Source organism: Aptenodytes patagonicus, chromosome 1, assembly GCF_965638725.1.
Source record: "Aptenodytes patagonicus chromosome 1, bAptPat1.pri.cur, whole genome shotgun sequence".
NCBI lineage: Eukaryota > Metazoa > Chordata > Aves > Sphenisciformes > Spheniscidae > Aptenodytes > Aptenodytes patagonicus.
The window spans coordinates 78,341,772-78,364,083 of NC_134949.1; the positions used below are offsets into that span (position 1 = coordinate 78,341,772).

Consider the following 22,312-nt stretch of genomic DNA (forward strand, 5'->3'; position numbering starts at 1 on the left):
TTTTAACCATCAATGCTTTAGCATCTGATACTTTTATACAAATCATAAATTAAAGAAATGAAGCATGAGGATAACACAAACAGTTTAAAACTACCTCTGCTGCTGAAAACTGTCCTTGTGTTTTTAAATGATATTATGTTCACCAAAGTCCCGATCAACTGAGCACAATGATTTACCTCATATCACAAATAAAAGTCACCAATTAGAAATCCCAGCAGCCACCAGAAAAGTCTTAGAAGTTAGGCCCTCCATTGGCAAAGCCTTCATACTGCTCATGTATGATTTGCTCCCAACCAGTCAACAAGAATACCCTTCACTATGTCCCTCAACCTTGTGAGGGACACAATCCACAGCAAAGCTCCAAAACATAACCAAAATATTTCTCACATGGGAATGATGAAATACTGTGAAATTAATTCCTTCAGTTTATGCAACTCTCTATATAACCTCAAGTTCATGATATTTTACTTCTAAGTGAAAGAATTTTCAAGATAGAAGTGATGGAATTCAGGGAATTCAGGACTCGGATAAGTGATGTTCTTTGAATGAAGCACACCTCAGTGGTCTGCCTCTGATGTATTTGATCTTGCTGCAGTGGGGACGTATACTGAGAGATAAGTACGTGGGTAATCTGGTCCTAAACCAGTCAAGGATGAAATCCTGGCTGAAGTCTAAGGCAAAATTGCATCAACTTCAATGGGCCCTGAATTTTATATCTGGAGCCCATGCGATGTAAATACCTCAAACAACCATAAAATGCTGTCATGTATTATTTCTTATAAACAGCTTCCTGGCACATCTCATGTCATATTATTCAAATAGAATCTTAAAAACCTTGAAATCATGTCCCTTGCCCATCAATTACTATTACATTTATTATCAGCTACAATGAAGTTACTTAATTATTAGAATTAGATGACTATGAGGAACTTTTGCTGTTGTTCCATTCACCTGGTGGAGCTTTGAATTACATTATCTGAGAAGTATCACCTAAGAGATATGGCATACATAGGCTTGAACATTTCTGTTTACAGCATCATTAAAATGTCACTATATTTTTCAAATGCTAGAGAAAGCTCCAGTGGAAGAATACATGCAGAAATCTTTACATAGGCAACTGCTCTTAAGAGCAAGATTTACTCTAAGATTTAAACTAGCAAGTGACATGAATTGAAAAAAAAATATAATAGCAATTTTTTGACAAAGTAATAGTTGATCATTGTTATATCACACTGTGAACGACTAGAAGGAAATCAGATTCATCTGCTGAATGCACAAAGCAATATGGTTACTGCAGATGACACTCTCGTACAACACCTGCTGCTGTAAAACGTATATCTGCACTGAGCTCTTTACAGCTAACTAGTGCATATAAAGAAAAAAATAACTCAACTGATTATTTACATGGATTAGCCTATTCTTCCAACAATTTAAATAGATAAACTATAAATTGTGGAATCATTAAGCAGTAATGCATGATCTGGTTACTGACCTCCTCACACTGTATGATTTGGGTGCCTTGTCCTGTTGTAAGCCTAAGCAGTATTTTGGAGTAAAAATGCTGTGTAAGACTTAAGTTGTTCTTCCTTTCTCTTTCACTGGCCATATGCCCTTGGCACTGTTGCCAACAAGTATAAAGTATATTCTGGCAGTTTTCTTCTCACAGTTTTTGGTTTCTGAGTACAAAAGATTAATCATGAGAGATCCTGGTCTAGATTTAACCAAAAGCCACAAAACCATCCATTCCTATGATATTCTGGCTTTAAAAAGGAAATAAGAGTTTAGGAAGCTAGTCAGCATATGCTGAAGTGATCATGTCCAGGAAATCATATTTTGGAAAACGTTCTGTGGCCTAAACTCTGTCTGCTGAGATCCTTGAGGCTGGGCTGGAAAATGTTTTCTATCCATTTATCTTCTGTACAATATACTGCCCACAAGATGATGTGAGTTTTGGTCATAATACAACAAAGATGCCTGGTTAAAGTAAAACAGTACATTGATTTGAATCCAGTAGTTGGCATGATTTCTCAACCTTCACAGCAGTTTTAATAAAAATATTTACAATGTCAAAATCTAAGTTCAAAATATTTTTTCCTCATTTTAGTTTAAATTCAAATTTCCAGGTATGAAATTGCTTTATTATGCAGCACAGTAGTGTCCTTTCAGTTACCTTTTTCAGTGACTGACAATGAGCAGTGCAGAGTGAAAGCTTTCAGCGTTAGTTTGTTCATTCACTTTAGTTTCACTTCTTCCTTTCTTTTCCTTGCCACACCAGCATATTTAAAAAGGGGAGGCTTGCAGAGTCACACTCTCACCATGCGAATATGGTGCTAACAGTCGTGAAGCTGCTCTTCCAGCAAATTCACACCATCCCACATCACTAGTCATTTGAATGCAAGAGAGTAATGCTCCCTTTAGGAAATTAAATATAAATTTGTGAGAAAATAGAAGTAAGAAAGCAGTAACTTAAAACTTCTACTCCATTAAACCTATATACCTTACTGCAAAAAACTTGGTTTTATACCCAGCTGTATCAGCTTTTACGTACTGTGCCATACATACTGCAATACAGGCACAAGTAAGATGAATTAATGATGGTAGTCACAAAAAGCAATAATAAAGGTATAACGCAGCAACGCTAAAAAATGTCCCCTAAGAAAATAATATGACTCTTACCTATTCATTAGCTCTTGAAAAGTTTCATTTGGCAAAGGAAATATAAAGCCATTTATGACTGACTTCAAGTAATCCAAAGACACAAATCCACTCTGACTGACATCAATTGCTCTGAAGGCTTTTTCAATGTCCTGATAGGCTGAACACAGCTGTAATGAATACAATTTATAGTGTTTTGTTCAGAAAAATCAAGTTCATGAAGCTTTTAAAACAATAATGCATTTTTTACAAGACCTTTTCAAATATTCTTCGCTGTGAACTGATCAAATAGGTTACCCTGGCATGTTCTGACCATCAGATGTTTAATTAATAAGCTCACTACAAAACAGTATTCCCAATCACACACTCTCAAATGACAAGTCAGACAAGTTTCTCAAATAATAACTCTGCCTCAAAATTCAGAGCTAAAAATAGTTGGTGGATCAGCCTGCTTGATAACACCTGTCTTAATGTAACTTTAAAACCATCCATGGCATAACCTAGTATCAACGTTCCCTTAATTAAAATGGGTCGTTAGCACAATGAATACTGGAAAATGTTAGAAGACATGGAATAGTTAACATAGCTGTTGTATAAACATATCGCACATTTCTTTGGTTATTTTTTTAATTCATGGCTGTTGCAAAGGAGCTATGTGGATGAGTTTTTGCTGATGGGTCTTGTAAAATGCCTGAAAGTTGACTTACTGCAGATTTTGATAAGGCTTATGAAACAACAGGAAGACTGGTTTGTTTTTCTGAAATGTTAGCTGACACTGGGTTGTTGAATACTGCAAGCAGCCCTGAGGCTTTTTTCCCCCTGCCATTTTTTGACAAGTACCCCATCCGCTTCTAAGCTGATTATTGTTCATTCAAAACTGCCGAAATCACAGTGTAAAGATAACATATAGAGAGACTTTAGAAAGCCTAAAATAAACATCAAGGACTGGGAGGGCTTGTAAGGTGAGATGTACTGTGCTTCCAATCCAGGCCTTGACCTCCATATCAAAGATATACAGAATGAAAAAGGGTCAAGATGTTGAATGTCCCTGTAGCCTTGTTTGTCCCTCCTCTGCTGTCTTTTCAAGGCTGAGAAAACATAGTTACAAGCCTGTGTAATTGAGCCTGTAGTGGAATATGCAGTCTTGATGCACATATCAGCTTCTCTTTTCTTAGACAGTCAGGATTTTCATGACATGAAGGCACAAGACTGAGTGTTGGAAAATTTTGTTTCTTTTCACTTTCCCATAAAGCAGGTGGAACACAGTTAAGTTCCACCATCACACTCCCCAACCCTCTTCAGTTAAGATCACATCTAAGGGCATGTGGAGAGGTCATTTGCCATGTCTATCCCAGGTCCACTCTCTATTCTAAGCTTGCCACCACATATTAAAAAAATGCATTTTTGCAGTAGCACCTATCCACTAATTATTTATTTCATGCAGGTCAGAAAATAATTGTCAGACAATGCTAACTAGTCATTACTCAGTGTAAGTCATTACTTACTTTGATCTGACAGAGTGATCTAGCAATTCACATTATGAAACACCTTAGCCATCAAGCTTCGATGCAGTCTCATTTTGTTTTAGCCTAAGGAATCTGGAGTTCTAATAAATATGTTTTTAATGCTGTGAATCTAATAAGCAAGACTGGAACACACAAAATAAAACAGAACTGCTGCTTCTGCTAACCAGCTTTAAAAGCAAACAAGAAACCCTGTGCATGGAATTTGTTTATAAAAGGAGTTGGTATAATTAACTGGCCTCAAAGCTTGGCAGTTTTCTTTGCTTGTGATGCCTGGCTCAGCTTCTCCACCTGACAAAGTATTCTGAAGTATTAATGGCACTCTCTTACCTTTTCTCTAAATGCTCTCTCAGTGCTATCCAGACTGCACTCTGCCACAGCATGCTCAGCTGGTGAAGGCTATAGAAAAAGTTTTTTCTGCTTCTGTTCCTTCTCTTTTATTTTGTGGCAGATTAGTGCTGTTAAGAAAACTGATTTAGCAAAGTCTGCAACTTTGTCAGCTTCAAAGAAATAAAGCCATCTGAAACTCTTAAAGACTGTTTTTGTTAACTTGATAAATCTTTATGTACAAACAGACTAAACCAAACCTGAAATACAACTTTCTTGTATTTTCTTGTATTTCAAACTTGATAAGTAGTTCAAAATTATGCTAACTAATCTGTGCATTTGTTGTAGTAGTTTTTCATTTCATATTTCTTTTAAAACATAATACACATAACTTACAGTCTTAACAGGTAACTTTACTGCATTTAATATCAGAAGGTACTACGAGAAACTGACTCCCTCTCTTTGTCAGTATGTTTCCAGAATGATCTACTACCAAAAATATATTTTCAGGAAATGGAAGACAGTCTCCTTACAGGCCTTTGAAAATAAACATGCCTATTGACCTTGAAAAGGCTCTTTTCTTTTTCCATTTCCTTCACATACTCCCGTTTCACTGTCCCATCTTAGCTCCCACAGTCCTTGGAAGAACTTCCAGTTACTGTAAGTCAAACAGCCCTCCTCAATGATTCCCCATCAAAAAAACCCAACACAAAAACCAAACCAATTCTGTGGAATATTTATTTCATCTGGGCTGAGCAGCTCATTTTGTGATGGTGGTTTGTTGTATACTGCTCTACTTAATGTGCTGTTGGCATGTACACTGCGATAACGATTCTGCTATGGATGTGTTATGTTTGATTCAGAGCATAGCAGCAACCGTGACGGACAAGACACAGGCATTTTGAGAACCTTAAGCACAAAGAGTATGTGCACCAAACTCTTTCAAAGGTTATTCCAGTGCGGCTACATAGGAAAGAAAATGCTGTTCTGTATGGAAAAGGATACCAAAGTGTGACTACTCTGTGCTTAGGGCATGCTCTCCACTGTTCCCTCTGCCCGCACAGCGGCCTGCTGAACACAGATTTTCCTTCCTGTTTAAATAAAGCTAATCTTTTTATTACTTAAACTTTTGAAATTTTTTTGTGTGAATGCTCAATTCCATTTAGAACTGCTCTATTACAATTTAGTTTTGGTTGGGTACTAATATTTATCAAAGAAATATCACTCAGTTTTGTACCTCAGAAATGAACCAGAGAGGTTACCACTAATTTATCTGGATGATTTTAAAATCTATTTTTAGACCAATGTTGATGGCTAATTTTTTTATAACTACTTTACATGGACAAGGCTCCACTTCTCAAAGTGGGTGGGTGAAAAGGATGAAACTGGGAATCAGAGGGCAAGAAGTGAATTCAAGACACTGTGAGTATGGTAGGGCTGCAGGAACACCCCACAAGCAAGGTTTCTGAATGTCTGAGGCATCCCATGGTGGAATGAGTGGGGAGGTTCTGTCCCAGGCCCCGTTAACCAGATGGGCTAATTAAGAGGGTTAATCACGCACAATGCTAGGTACAGCATGTACTAGGAAGGAGGAGAAGCCTTAATTCATAAGATTATTTCTCCACAATTTCAGTACCCCACACAGGAAAAAAACCCCTCTATTTTTGGCAGTTATATTTACTTCTAGTAATGGTTTCAAAACAATCTTTGATAGTACTGCACAAACTTACAAACCTCTATATAGTCACACCATAGCCGTGTAAAATGGTGAGAAGAAAAAGTATTATTAAAATACTTGATATTCTGACTTCATGATTTCAAAAGAGTTCGGCTTCTTCTGATCCTACTGAAGCCAATGTGAACTGTTGGTATTCAGGGCCTTTGAACATCAGGCCATGTATTCAAAATTGGTTCAAAAATAATTCCTACCACCCAAGGGAAGACTTTTTGTCAGGAAGAGGATAATCATAATTCAGACTTCTGGACTGCTGGCTTCTCTTTCTAGACCAGGATAGATTTTTTTATTTTTCTATAATTCTTTTCATGAAGTGCTAAATTTTGAGTAGTAGAAATGAAAGGGACAATGCTTGAAGCTAATGCTCTTTAGCCTGCAAAGTACAGGTAAGTCTTTACTGGCTTTCTTCAGCAAAGGTAAGTTTAAATGCTTCTTTTTAATCAAAAATAAATTAAAAAATAATTAGCAGTTAGCCTCACACTCATAAAAAATCCTACTGCCAAAATATCATATGTGTACATGTGTGATGGAGAAAATACCTTGTTAAATACACTAAATTTCAAGATATGCAAACAGATTTACATTATTTTTAAATGTACTGGAAGGGCCTTTCTCACTATCTTATCTTGAGCACCTTCTTAAACTCACATCTCCGTAGACCCTCACATTCACATTGCGGGTAAATCTGGCAGATTTTTGCCGTATAACCTCTCAAACACAGCCTTTTTCATCCACACAGAGGGCTAAATCTCTTCACTGCCTCCATTCATCCAACAATTGAATTACTGAAACACACTTTTTCTGTCTTTGAGGAAAACCGTATCCTGCTCTTATCAATGACTCTTCCTTCCCTGGCCAACAAACATAAGCTAATGCCTTCATTTTAAGGTTCTCCACGGCCCACGTCCTCCATGCCCATCACCTTTCACTCAGGAATGACCCCTCATGCCACCTTGGACTGTCTGGTTCTTGCCATTTCAAACAAATACATTTTGTATCTACTCTTATGCTGACCCTTATATTTGAGAGGACCTGCCCATACACATTCACAAACTGACTTAATTACCGACCATCAATCCTTCTTAAACACCCTTCTTTGAGTTGATGCCTACAAAGACATTCCAATAAGTGAGGTTGCTGCTATGCTTGAAACTACTGTCATGCTGACAAAAAATGTCTTACTGTCACCTTGACCTCCCCAACCTGACCAAGTTCGCCATTTTGTCACTGTCTTAGAGTGTAAGTTCTTTGTTACACAGATTACCTGCGAAGTGCAGTATGATTGAATACTGGGTGAAAACTGGGGTTCCCAAGTGCTACAAGATTCCAAATTGCTGTAACAAATTCTTTATCTGGGGTTTATGAGCTTGTAATGGTGATTTTACTTTTTGGCTCATGTAACGTGTCACCTTTTGATTTTAAAGGCAGTTTTCACACACAGTTGGCAGAATTTCCCAGGCCAAAGGAAACTGGCTTTCTTTTCCTCCCTGTCCTACTTGTATCTGCTGAGAATCAGAGGCTATCAATGTCCTACAAAACTGCAAACCAGGTCCATGAAGGCCAACAGAAATACTTCGGTTGATATAACTGGAAAGAAGAAAAGTACCCAAGTTTCCACTCCTTTTCTGAGCACATACCTGGAACTTCGTTTTCTGTGCTTTTTTCTTTAACTGTGTTTGTACTTACGCCAAAATTCTTCAGAAATTCTTTATAATTCATGACACTAGAGTCTCTAACACAGTAATGGTTCCACAGCCTAGAGAAAAAGAGCCATTTTTTTAGAGATCACAGCTATTCTAGATCATACTTGTAGTGAATTGAAGAAATAGGAAATTTATGAAGTCTTTAGAAACACAATATGTAAAAGATCGTGAAAAACAATTAAGCAGTGAATTACTTTTTTCTACCTTCCCACTACATTTTTCTCTGGTCTCTTTCCTCTGCCCAAGATTGTCTATAGTATACAAGTTGTCTGCATAATATGATTCAAATCCTACATACAGTGCCATTTTCTTGGCCATCTGCATGAACATGAATTTTAATATATCCGCACAACGACATTTCTTTTCTAATAATATAAGAACATTATGCTATTCTTAAACAAATTGAAGTGTAACTTATGATAAGTCATACCTAAACTCTGTAGCAAGTTGTCTGGATTTTATAGAAGGCTGGAAAATTTGCAGCAGCTTCATCTGGATTAAATGGGAACCTCACTTTGCAATTAGAACTCATTTCCACATGGTATTAACTTCCACAGCTTGGAAATTAATCTTTGATTGAAAGTGTTTATTTTCTAGATATTTCCCCTGATCAGCACTGAAGTTGTTAATACCGTATACACTTGCCATCCTCGGATTGTATCCAAATGCTTGGAAAAAATGAACAGTTTTCACCTTTCAGAACGACAGTTTGTTAGAGAATCCAGGACCAGTTTATCACAAGTTACTGTGGGTTTTATCTCCAATCCCCTTCAGAAAACACTGCTGTGACTCATGCTCATGTTTTATCTTCCTAATCATGAAACCTAGAAAGATGTAATTTTTAAAATGAAAATTAAAATTCTGTTGCATAAAGAGGATCCATAAAGTCTAAAGCTAAAACGGTACCATTAGAACATCTTGGGTATCACAGGCAACTAAGTTTCTCTCAACTTCCTTTGCATTTAGCCCCATAATTAGTCTCTAAATACAATAAAACTTGTGTTTGATTAAAGCATGCCTGACAAAAATGCATCTAGTTAGTCCTGAGGAATTTTTTCCAAGGACTAAGGACTGAAGAATTGATAGCCTTATTTTTCCATTTGAATTTGTCTACCTAGTGAAGATACTACACCATATGATGTAGTCACCTCTTAAACTCCTTTTCCAAAGGCTAAATAGATTGTCTGCTAACATGGAGCTCTAAAGCATCCACACCATCCCTTGAATCATGACTGTGGCTTTTTTTTTTTTCTTTTTGCACAATTTTCCAACATCCTGAGAATGAGAGCACCTGATATGAAGCAGTGTTCTGGTTTTGACTTTGGCAACATATGAAAATAAAAGTCCTATTTCTGCTCAGTCCTTTTTCCAGACATCTTTGGGACATTATCCCTTTTGGAGAGCCTCACAGTAGAAGCCAACATCTCATGAAAAAAAGACAAATACCACCCATTTATAACCCACTACTTGCATCAACATGGGGCGCGAGGGGGAGAAATTCCACTTGCAATTTCTGGGACCACTTAGGTGATAAAGAGAAGAGAAGCTGGTTAGCCATTTGGCAAATTCCATTTGGGACAAGAAAAGAGAGCTGCACTGTAACATACCCTGTTTTCCTCTCTATTCTTTGGGTTGTATGGCAAAGTGTGAAGGTATGATTAGCTGCTAAGATCCTCGTAATTCCATCACTTTTGTGGGGTACTGAAAGACAGGAATTCCCGACCACAATATGAAATTTACTTACTAAACTTGGGAAGTCATTGACTTGCCTCTTGCCCCAGTTTCCCATTTGTAACAATTGAATTATAATCCGGCCCAACCCACGGGGCTATCCCAGTTATCACAATAAACCACACACCTGTTTTTGATGCATGTAAGCCATGGATATATGCATAATTCATGGAGGACTTCACTTCTTTTCCCCAGCAATTCCCCCACATCCTATTTCCCCTCAAGCCTTCTCTTTGTGTCTTACTAGAGGGTGAGGATTATCTGTGAATTTATTTCCAAGGAAATTTTAAAGGGATTAAGATCATGTTAGCTGTGAGTTGTACATATGGAAATACAGAATGAATATACAGACAGCACTCTGACATACGTGAAGTGTGGTAGAAACATATATAATAAAATGGACAGATGCGGTTCCACTTTAAACAAACCTTTCATGCATACATTCAGAATAAAAGGGATACTTCAAAAACATTTGTGTGATTGGATTATTTGAGGATTGACAGTTCTATTTTACGAAAATGCCATGAGAAAGATCAGGTTAATAGTAAATCTCAGCATCATGAATGATACTTTGGTATATTTTAGGAGTGTCTGAAATTCTCCCTTGTTCACAGCTCAGTTTTTGATCTACCAAAAAACCCCAACCTACAACAAAAACCAGATACATACACAAATTAGCGTGGCCTTACTACAGAACAGGAACACTCTGCAGTCATTATCCTACATTAGTGACATTTTTCAGCAACCCATGGGGTACTCTGTTTTCTGTTGCCTGAAAACAGTTGCATTCCTTCCCCTAGGAACTTTCTACTGTTAGTCTCAGGCAATTTCTGCTGTTTTGAACAAAATGGCTTATTATGGATCTGCATATATCAAGGCTGGAAAGTCAATCCCACTTAATAAACAAATAGAAATACAGAACTAATTACTGGTTCAAAATTGCACTTTTGCCCACTGTTCTTTATGCTCCAGCTTCTTATACAGGATCCCCATGAATAGGCCAGGATCACCATCGTGCTTTGCACACCATTAACCACATCCTTACAGAAGGGGCAGGATACAATCTGGACATGTAACGAATGGAGATTGGGTTGGTCTTTGCAGCAGCCATTAAAATTGGGTCAGATAAATGATAAAAATTAGTAGGAGACTTGCTATTGCCCTCATCTGGGCATATGAAGAGAACACAAGTTACATAACATCATTCTTGATTGATCTATGTTCATATGCCTTAAAAAACAAATTATCAGTCCTAATCATCACAATGATTAGTTTGCTTTCATAAATTTATTGACCAAGGAACGTATTCCCAAAGACTAGCTCTAAACACTGACATCCTTCTCTATAGAGGGAAGGAGGAAAACAAGCACTACCACAGGGTGATTCAGGAATCCTAAATTATGGTCCTCATCTGCTTGCTCTCTGGATATGCTAGTATCTTTTTCCTTACTAGAAAGGGCAACAAGCCTCAGGTATTTTAAGTTAGCCTTTGGATTGCCTTGCCCTTCCTGTCATTAAATGATTTCCCTGTTTTTTTCTATGACTTCCCTATTGATATAACCTAAACCAATTCATAGGTTATCATCTGAAAAAAATATTCCAGTACCCGCTTACGTTCAATACCTGCTTAAATTTGATCACTGTCTCCTCTATACCCCCAAGATGGAAGGACTGGATTGAAACCAGTTGAAAACAATGAAAATATGTTCGTTACATTCAAGGGGCACTGGATCAGACCCTCTCTAAAGCCCTGTTCTTGCAAACACAGTCTTTCAGAGCACACAGATCCCAACTACGTTAACTTTACTGCTAGTTTTGGCTCTGATAGGCTGAAGCATCCAGTCCTGTGTAGCCATAATATTCTTGAATCAGTGCCATGAATACAGCTGGACTACCCAGACCCACAAGGGGAGATCTTTGCACAAGTTTTGCTTAAAAGCTGGAAGGCTAGCACATATCTCAGTGCTGATAAGACTATTACACAAACAAGCTCAAGAGAGCTAAGAATTGTACTATATATTTTAAAGTCTGGGTTTGCTTTTAATTTCAGTATATATTCCTTAAGCAACACTTCATCTGAAATTATTTTTTTAGTTAGTAATTTTCAAAAAATTGAAGCTGACAATGCACATTTAATAAGCGTAGAAATGGCTTCTGGTTTCCTAAGTATCAAAATATGCTAATTATAAGTACAACTATTCATTATTTTCCTACTTTCTATTTTTACACACATACGAATACCTCCTAATCGTTAAAATTGAAAAACAAACAAATGTACCCATTATATTTTTTATGAATCCAGCCCATTGTTCGAGGAAAAGAAATCATTCTTTACACATAGATTTGCTCTGAAATTGCTGCCAAAGAAAATAACCTTGAGTTATTTGCTGCATAACTGCCACATGAGTACATTAAAGGTGCCTAGGGACAGCTTCGTCTTGAGCACGTGACTTTTAAGAAAAAGCTTTTAAGTTCAATGTTTAAAAATTTCTGCCATATCCCTTTTCTTTCTCTGATTTTTAAATTAAATCCAATTATCGCATATAGGAAGAAGTCAGATGGCTTTTGTTCCTATGTTTTCAATCATTTATCTAACAATGAAGGTTTGTATTGCCTGGCTGCAACGAATTCAGGATATCACTGGGACGTTAAGGAAATAGGTGTGTATATATATTACATAGGTGGTTTTTCCCACAAAACTGGAGAAGTGTAGCCCTGGTATGAAACCTGAATAACTTTCCTGACCATTAGGACTAGATGATCAAGGCTGCCCAACTGTGAAAGCCTAAAAGCTGAAGACCTGGGATCCGGTCTTAAGGAGAATTATATTTTTCACATAATCCAGTAAATCTTTAGAGGGGAAGTCCATCCAAAAAGGGTTTACTTCTTCCTAGCAGTGACTGGGTTTCAGAACTGTTAGACTAGTGGGTTTATTTCAGAAAATTTTTAATACCCTTTTGGTGAGGTAATACAATTGCTCTGTCTCTCTGGAGTTGGGCTGGCCTATCTGAAGGCAGTGCTATGAGTGCAAACAGAGCTCTCTGGCAGAGTTTGTGGATCCAAAACACATCTCTGAAAATGAATATTTTCCCCTGACTATACAGTAAGTGTCCCCAGCTCAAAAGATATGTATGGGCAGTGCCTTATGTCAGGATCTTGACAGAAAAAACCCTCCTAATAATTACGGGACTGGTCCAAAGTCCATTAAAGTTAATTGAGAGACTCGACACTGTGTCCCAGAACAACCATAACAGGATTATGGGATAAAATATTTGTTAATCAATCCAAGGCAAATATTCAGCAGGCTTTGGCTTGAATCAGAAACAGCTGCAGAGTCCAAAAGCAGAAATCAATTCAGGAGACCACACTGTGAAGGGACAGCAGGAAGAAAAGTGGTGGCAGAACTTGGTCCAAAGAACAATACTGTTTTCTTTTTTTTTCCAAGATCAATGCAGAAAGAAGCATTTTAAGTGGATTAGATTATACTGTAATTCAAAACTAGAAACCTAAAGGACAGCAGGGGTCCAGGCCGTATCACATGAGATGCATTTTCTCTAAAATGTATCTCACAGCTACAGGTCCATGCTATGAAAGCTATATTGTCCAGAGTAATATGATAGACAAAGATATCAAAGAAATATGGTGTCGTGGTTTAATCTCAGTCGGCAACTAAGCACCACGCAGCCGCTCGCTCACTCCCCCCTCGGTGGGATGGGGGAGAGAATCGGAAGGGTAAAAGTGAGAAAACTCGGCAGGCAGGTGTTCAGCCATCTCCAGGAAAGCAGGGCTCCATCTCCATTTTTGAGATACGGCATAGCAGCTAGTTGAGAATCCAATATCCTAGAACATCTCTGGACCCACAGCTTTTAAGCAGAGGCTCTTTAGATGTACAGAAACCTCACTGTGAACCTCAAAAATAGAAGAAAATTTCTTTCTGATGAACCTGACTTTTTAGGCTGCTGGGTTTGGAATACGACACTCCAAGCTTTTGCCTGAGGAGGGGAGCTGAGTGGGAAGAAAGGGGGATAGATCATAGAATCATAGAATGGTTTGGGTTGGAAGGGACCTTAAAGATCATGTAGTTCCAAACCCTCTGCCATGGGCAGGGTGTCGTGGTTTAACCTCAGTCAGCAACTGAGCACCCCACAGCCGCTCGCTCACTCCCCCCCGGTGGGATGGGGGAGAGAATCGGAAGGGCAAAAGTGAGAAAACTCGTGGGTTGAGATAAAGACAGTTTAATAGGTAAAGCAAAAGCCGCGCACGCAAGCAAAGCAAAACAAGGAATTCATTCACTACTTCCCATGGGCAGGCAGGTGTTCAGCCACCCCCAGGAAAGCAGGGCTCCATCACGCCTAACGGTTACTTGGGAAGACAAACACCATCACTCCAAACGTCCCCCCCTTCCTTCTTCTTCCCCCAGCTTTATATGCTGAGCATGACGTCACATGGTATGGAATGTCCCTTTGGACAGTTGGGGTCAGCTGTCCTGGCTGTGCCCCCTCCCAGCTTCTTGTGCACCCCCAGCCTTCTCAGTCGGTAGAGCACGGGAAGCTGAAAAGTCCTTGACTAGTGTAAGCACTGCTCAGCAACAACTAAAACATTGATGTGTTATCAACATTGTTCTCACCCTAAATCCAAAACACAGCACTGCACCAGCTACTAGGAAGAAAATTAACTCTATCCCTGCCGAAACCAGGACACAGGGATACCTTCCACTAGAACAGGTTGCTCAAAGCCTCATCCAACCTGGCTTAAACAGTCTAAAAAGACAGCGTTTACTTCGCCTGCCTGCTTATCTGCCCTGACGTGCTAAAAAAACACCTACGAAGCCCAAGGATTTTTGTTAGACTGAGGGTATAGATTTTTGTCAAGGAATTTCCTGGATGGTGATTTTGAGAATCTAAATATTCCATGGGAGGCCCAGAAATCTGCCACATTTTGTTTAGATTTTTTGCTGTTCGCTTTGAATTTTTCCTGTTTCTCAGCCATCATGGCCACTGGCAGCAGTGCAGATTTTTGGAGTGGTCAAGTGAATAAACAAGGTTCCCAACATGCAAAAAAGAAAGTATTGTGCTTGCCCAATTTATGAGGAATTCAGGGCGAGATACAGATCTACTTGAAAGATAGCGGAGGACATTTAGATTCAAATTCCTTGGGCTGTCCATGCCTCCCCAACCAACTATGATACAGACAAAATAAACCTAGTCAATATGACCTAAGTTGCTCACATGGAAAATGTTCTTTTAGTGCATGATGATTTCAGGAGGTATAGCTTTTGCACATTAATAAATGTGCAGACAGAGGAGCAGAGTATACTCATCTGTTTTATGTTATCCTGGAGGTTTAACTGGATCAGTGCAAAATTACCAGCACAGAAGTGAATTTGATCCATGATTTTAACCACACTTTCAAAAGAAAAGCATTTTATTCCTTTGACTAGGGAATCAATATCCTTCCTTAAATATATTATTAAAATTAATTATCTTGCACTTGTACTTTCAGAAGCAAACACACTTTCAGTTGCTTTAAGGTTCATCCATAATAAGAAATTCAGGTATAGTTTGGGTATATTTAAACATTCTCAATTTTACTAGGCTTCTTCAAAAGAATATCTCAGTTGTTTCTGTGATATTCCATCAGTAAGCAAATAAATGTTACATTTTATCTCTGTATTATTTCTGATATTCTTTCATACAGAGGTGACTCAGTACCTTTATTTTTATTTGTTAAGCTTCAGAAGGTTTTCCTGATAAAACTTCATTTTAGAGCTTTAAACCCCCAAAATAAAAATTTGTGTTCTTTTTTATTATTCAGCACTTAGGAGATGTAATAACATTTTTATAGATTTATTACCTTTCAGATTGCAATGCCAAACACAAGGTTTATTGTCAAATAAAGCATCATTTTGGTTTTTTGATTGCTTGCTTTAGAAGAGTATTGCGTCTGTTCTATAATTGCCTGTACCAAATTATTTAATTGGTTTTGTTGATATCTAATTCTGGAAAGTATCCCAACCAGAAAAAATACACAAAGTGAAATGGTGTAGCCAGGCAATATGAACTGACAAAAATTATTTTGGAAGTTGCTCAAAATGAAAAAAATATCCAAATAAAAAAACACAACAAAAATCCTAAAGCAATAAAGTACCATCCTAATTTGCTTCATTTTCTTTTAGGTGCCTATCCAGCAAATAGTATCGCCAGCCGTATTTCCTGATGGATTTCATAGACTCCGTAATCCACAGAAAGTCATTCAAAACCAGAAGACACTAAACATTCTTTGGAAGCAGAGTATGTAACATGAGATTCATGTTGGTTTAAGGCAGTTTGTAGCTGATCTCCCTGCATGTCATTGGCATCAGCTCACAGGCATTGTCGTCACTTGATCTCTTTCAACATTTCCATCGTAGTGCCTTATAAGCACAATTTCACAGCAACCCATTGGCAAAGATACTAAGGAAATATTCCACACGCTCTTTGGATATTACTCTCCTACCCCATCATGCTCAGGCCGTCCTTCTTCCTGCAACCCCTACTGCAGTCAAAGCTCCGGCTACTTCCCATCCCCACGTCCCTGCTCTGAGAGAGCAGGCTCTGCTACAGCTTCTGTCACTACAGACTAGTAGGGGCACTGGATCCATCATATCTGAAGCACATATGGACTCCCAGTATTAATACTTAGCCATTGCTCTGCCATTGAAGAGCAGAGCAATCTAGTTTCCAAATGCTATACAAACATTAATCAAGGTTCACATTGTAGCTCTGGGGTAAGCAAGTATTACTCCCTTACGCAGCTGTGCAAACTTGAGCACTAAAAGGTTAAGTGTTTCTTCTGAGGCTCCTGGTGAACCAGCTGCCAGGCCTAGATGACTGGGTCACTGAATCAAGCCTCTCCCTGCTTTCTGGCTTCACCCTACTCGGAGGCGGTCTCTGAGTTTCCATCTCACCATATCACTTCAACATGAAAACCTTGCTAAGGGGAGAGTAAGCAGATCACAGTACCCATGATACAACATTTCACCGCCTCAAGTTGCACAGGATGTGAAGGTGTGCCATGGTACCATTTTATTTCAAATAACAGCATTCTTCTACCCTCTGGGCAAAAAACCAGTCGTATTCAAACTACCTGCAGGAATTCAGCAGAAGCACAAAACAGCTGATCAGAGTTGCCTTTTTCAAAGGCAAGATTTCACTAGTCACCTGGTTATCAGGATCTTTTTTCCAGCGAGAGGCAATGGCTCTCGGCTTTTTCCACTCACTGATCTCAGCAGGCGTGGAAAGACACTCTGTCATTCAGAAGCCAACAATTTCAAGTCAGCTGTGAAAGGGAGGGGTTCCTGGCTCCTGTAGGCATGTCCTACACACACACTTTGTCCTCTTGATACATTGGTTCTGCTGAATAATATTTCAAAAAGGTCTTATGTATATCCTATGTCAGCCAAAGAAACGGAAGGGGTAGAAGCAACAGGCTGTCCTGACACCTCTTGTAAGCAGAGTAAGGAAATCCTTTCCTCTCTTCACTACTACTTCCTCTGGAAGAGCCTCTGGGGTTCTCACTATCTCTTCTGTTCAGCATTCAGAGTGGAGTAGGCACCAGCATCTCCATACAGACTCCTCAACCTCGTCCCTGGATCTGAGGCCAAGAACGTGCACCCCCAATGTCACTCTGTAAGACTGCAGGCAAGGGCAGTCCCACATTGCCTCTCTGGTATCTTAACTATCTAGTTAACTATCTATATCTTACTTATCTAGTAACTTAACCATCCTGAAAATCAAACTGATTGGGATGAATTCTGATGCAGGACTAATCCCTTTGGAATGAATTACCAGCGTATTTATCCTTGCATACTATTGCATCCATTTAGTCAGAGAAAGGCTGAAGGCTGCAACTTGCTTACAGAAAATAAACTGGCAAATTAGCCTGCTGCAAGCAGCCCCCAGCCACTGTCATTCAGAAGATCACAAAGGCCCCATCATTTATTGTTATTATTACTCTCACAGAAAAATCATGGCTGTTTATTTACTTACTTTTCAAATTCTGAGTCCTTCATCCTAAAACAGGTGATCTCAAGTGTTTGCTTTAGTGTGTGCCTCTGTATCCATCCTGCACGGCTGTAGTCAAAAAGTCTGCAGCACCTGATAATGTTTTTCACATTCTTTGCCGTCTACAAATTACAGATGATTTCAATGAACAAGAAACCAATACCGACACAACTGACACAAATGCAAGCACTGGAAAGCTTTGCTAACATATAATACAAAACTCCATTTTATACCTATTTTGATAATACAGGACAACCTTCCCCGGCACAGTAGGAAATGTTACAATAACACTCCATGAGAAATGAATATTTTGCATTTACTCAATGTCTAAAGCAATTTCCTCTTCAAATGGCACTAGTAAACTTCAAAACTCTTTTAGGCAAAGCAATGCATTTCAGATACAATTCATACATTTTAAACTGTAGGCAGAGGATGAACTTCCTTCAATGATTGAAACCTAGAGATTTGCTGGAAACCAAATATCAAAGATCAAGGCAGGTATACATTTCATAAGTATCAGTGAACTTCAGAATATCAGTGAATTATTTGTTCTACATACACCAAAGCATTCTTGTTTCCCTTCACTTCAAAAATTGCCAAAATCCAGAAGATTTAGAGGTTGAAAGAAAAAGCATACATGGGACAAACTGATGAATATATTAGCATTCTAGCAATTGCAACTCTCTTCTCCAAGTCTGTTAAAAATCTCAGCAACCTGGACCTTAAAGTAAGCTCACAAACTGAAAACTGACAACAAAAGTAGCGTTGAAGGCTTCCGTGCTTGCTCTGTTCTGTGTTGAATTTGCTCAGCTTACTAGAATAAAGCCTTGTTTAAAAATACCACTCTTTTTAACTGCTGTTTCTGCCAATGCAACCGGGGGATTGAAAGTCGGGCTGTGTTCTTTCTGGCTCACCTAATAGCAGCAATAATAAAGATTCTGTCAGTGCTCCTTACTCACTCATTCGAATGCGGCTGCCTGAGACAGAATTAAATCCAGCTCAGTTGCGTATGCTCTGCAGTGCTACCAGGAGTAAGGAGGAGGAAAGTCTGTGGAGGAAATGCTGATCACAGTGAAGTTGGTACTTCAGTGCAGCCAAGATTTCATATTTTGTTTGTTTTAACCAAAAGAGTGAAGATTCCAAGCCCTGTACTCTCACTACAGAGCATTATGCAGAGCAAATAGGCCTATTTGTGGCTATAACCATCCACTGATGTAAGCAAAGGTTGCCCCAAGTAAGTAGCTATGAATCAGGCAGATTTGACTAGTCCTTGGCAACTCTGCCTGGCGAAAAAGGGTGGAAGAGGATAAAGCTTTTTATCTGGCTAAAGACATGGAGAAGGAAAAACAGTTTTTATTCATTAAAAAAAGTCTTTTCCTGTAGTGATACATATAAAACAACAAAGGAAATTCAAAGAAAGGATTAGACTTTGCCAGAGTCGGCTAGGATTTCTCTTTCTTGACACAATTGGCAAATATTTCCACCAGAACTCCAAGCTTTTCATAGAGAAAGAAATGCAGCAATCTTGATTAATTTCTCCCTGTAATCAGATTTAAGTGAAATGTATTATTTAATGAGTGAGGTGAAGGTTTGGATACTGTGGTGCCTGGCACCGGTGGTACCTTTTTCTGCCAGTTTGATATGACCATTTGTCCTTACAGGTTAGATAAGCTACGTACCAACCAGTTCATGCTATCAGAATCTTTCAGCAGAGACACTAGAAGCAACGTTCCTGTTTCTTCTCCGGAGTATTAGTGATACCACAGCACTTTTAGCAACCACAGGGCCTTGCCATAGTGTCTTTGGCACAACGCGCTCTGTTGTCACTGACACATGCCAGCTGGCTGCTTCTCCCCACCCCAGCAGTGACTGCATTTCGGCAGCATTTATACATGTGAAGCACTTGGGGATCCCTTGGGAAGAAGGGGGACAATGAATATTTTAAATATTTTCTTATACTTTAGGAGCACAAAGGATACCCATTGTAAAACACATCCTCTACAGGCTTCGCAACAGGAGGAACTTCCAGACACTCCCTTATGCAGACTGCAGCTTACTGCGAGACAATTTCCTGCCACAAATCACTGAAGTTCATTTTGCTACCCACACAGGTATTGCCAACCACTGTATATCAAGGTATTTTCCTCAGCAACTGTCTCCCGTGGATCTGGGCCCGTAAGGTGCCACCTGCGTCATGCGTTGCTTCCCTCTCCCAGCCTTTATGGAACTTGCTTGGTGGCTCAGGGTGTTCGGCAAGGGTGGGAGGGAGATCTGGAAAGGGGCTTTCATGCATTCCCACTACCCCAAGCTCCTGAATTCTGCCTACGATAACATATACCACCTTCCTGCTGTTGAATGAGCCTGAGAGAGGTTTTAGGGAATCCCTGAGACAAACAGGCCCCTAGCATTATAGCTAGGAGAAGAATTGTGCTTTGCAGAGAAGGCAGCAGGCTGGATGGGGAGGCAGAGAAGTTCTGCACAGATGCGCTGCGACGGCTTGCCTATCTAGGGGGATGTGCATGGAGGAGACTGGGACAGACCCAGTGTTTCTTCTGCAGGAAACAAAAGCTGCTTGCCCTTGACGCAAGGACCAGAAGCAAAATCTGTGTTCAAACTTGTGGTTGCTGCCCCTCATTAGAGCTGTACAGTCACCCTAATAAACAACATATGGGAAATCTGGGGTAATTATTTGCCAAGAAAGCAAAAATAGCAAAATTTTAATGGCAGCATTAAGAAATATGCTGTAAGGAATAAGTTGGGGACAGAGTGGTAAAACATGCTGCTTTCTTCCATTTTTGTGAAAATGTGTCAAAAATGCATAAATTAGTAAAGAAAAACCCATACTATAACACCTGGCACTCTCTCTGGCAAAAGGACTAGAGCTCAGATGTGCTTTCAAGGCAAACCCTGCAACACAGGACAGCTTGGAAGCTTACCACCCCGCCAACCGTCCCTGAAGGGACCATGCATCAGATCCACGGTCTCCAAAACACCCTTCTCGAGAGTGGAGGAGGTGCACGTGAGGCAAGCTGGCCAGGGCAGGAAAAGGAAGACCCTCAGTCACTCTGCTTCCAGTCTGTCTCAGGATGGTCTGACAGCAGTCTGCAGCAGTCTCCCTGTCTGACTGTCCCCTTCCCTTCGGCCAGCACACCCATGTAGAGATGTACACTTAGATTTCCCGCCCTTCGTGGCACCCTGCTGTAACAGGCACCGGGGGAAGAAAGGGGATGATGGGGAAGCTTTTAGAGTTATGGTTATGTACCTTGTCGCCAAACGGAAGATTTCAATCTGCAAAGATCTATCAATCTAGCGTATTACACACAGAGAGATACACACATCAGATTTTGTTTGTTTTGTTAAAAAATAGAGAAAGAAAATAAATGCCTGAAAAATATTCTTCTCTTGCTATAAACACATCAGTGCTCATTTTCCCTATATTCTACTTTGGGCCATTTTGTGTAAAATCTTTAATTAAAGTTTTTCTTTGAAATTGTCCTCATCAAACCAGAAGAAAGAAAGTAAAAAACGGAAGGACACAGCTGTGCATATATGAAATGCTATTCAGTACCAAATGAATTGGAACAAAATAAGTATCGTGACTGTTATGCTCTTAGTTTTGGCTCTGTATTCTCAGTAGCACAGTCTAACTTGTCACTTTATATTGATTCCATCTGTTTACACTCTGCAGAGTATTGGCTTCCTACAGTGAACATTTCCTATTTACCAGCTGGTAAAGATAGGCCCAAACCAGATAGAAAAGAATTAGACTATTTTCAGATCCTCATAAACATAAAATCAAAAATTAATGGAGGAGAGGAGATAAGAGTAGGGGGGAGTGAGGAAAATATATGGGTCTGATGCTTGTTCATATTGATAGCCCTTTACAACCCATTAGCAATTTTTAGAGACCTCGAAGTTTGTGCAATGAGTACACAAAATAAAACAATTTTCAGTCCTCTTTACATTGTGCTTTACATGAATAGCCTTACAGTAAATGCAAATCAATCCCAGTACTTCAGTAATCTTTAAAGAGAAACAGTTGGAGTCTGAACTTAGCTAATATAATATTCCCACTCCCACCAGCCAACTATGAGTGAAAGACCTCCATATAAAACGGATGCGCACATGCAGTACAGAGCCATCTTTGCACTTTGACAAATTGAGTTTTAGTTATTTCTTTTTCATACTTACTGCATTCCTCTCTTAAGGAGGCTATTATTTGGAGGGGCTGACTCACCTCAGGAGAGTCCTTTTACTGTCATTAAAAAAATGTTTCAGGTTGCCAGCTCTTCTTGAACAAAGTTTTATTTTTTAACATTCAGGAACACTGTGTCACTGAAGTTGAGGCTCCTTTCTGTGGTGCCATGTCCTTTTGCAAGTATTACTGGGGCACAAATTCTGTCCCTATTTTTGGAGTCCTAGCAGCCAGGTTAGTGAAATTGCACTCTACAAAGAAAAAGAAGGCAGATTTGGGTGCTTAGAAGACGAGCTGCCCTTTATTGAACAGGTCTCTGTTGCGCCAGGGCAGTAGCATGCAGCCAGGGCATCAGCCAGCCAGGAACATGGAAAAGAAGGGTCTGGACTTCTGGTATGGTA

General features: G+C 39.3%; 1 protein-coding gene across 1 annotated transcript in view; it reads right to left on the reverse strand.

The window, feature by feature from the left end:
- The window catches only part of EFCAB6 (EF-hand calcium binding domain 6), a 113,320-nt gene that overhangs the window by 76,090 nt on the left and 14,918 nt on the right, over positions 1 to 22,312 (reverse strand). The window contains exon 5 of the mRNA XM_076328605.1: positions 2,677 to 2,825. Coding sequence (XP_076184720.1) covers positions 2,677 to 2,825 — 149 coding nt within the window. The remainder of the gene's footprint in view (positions 1 to 2,676; positions 2,826 to 22,312) is intronic.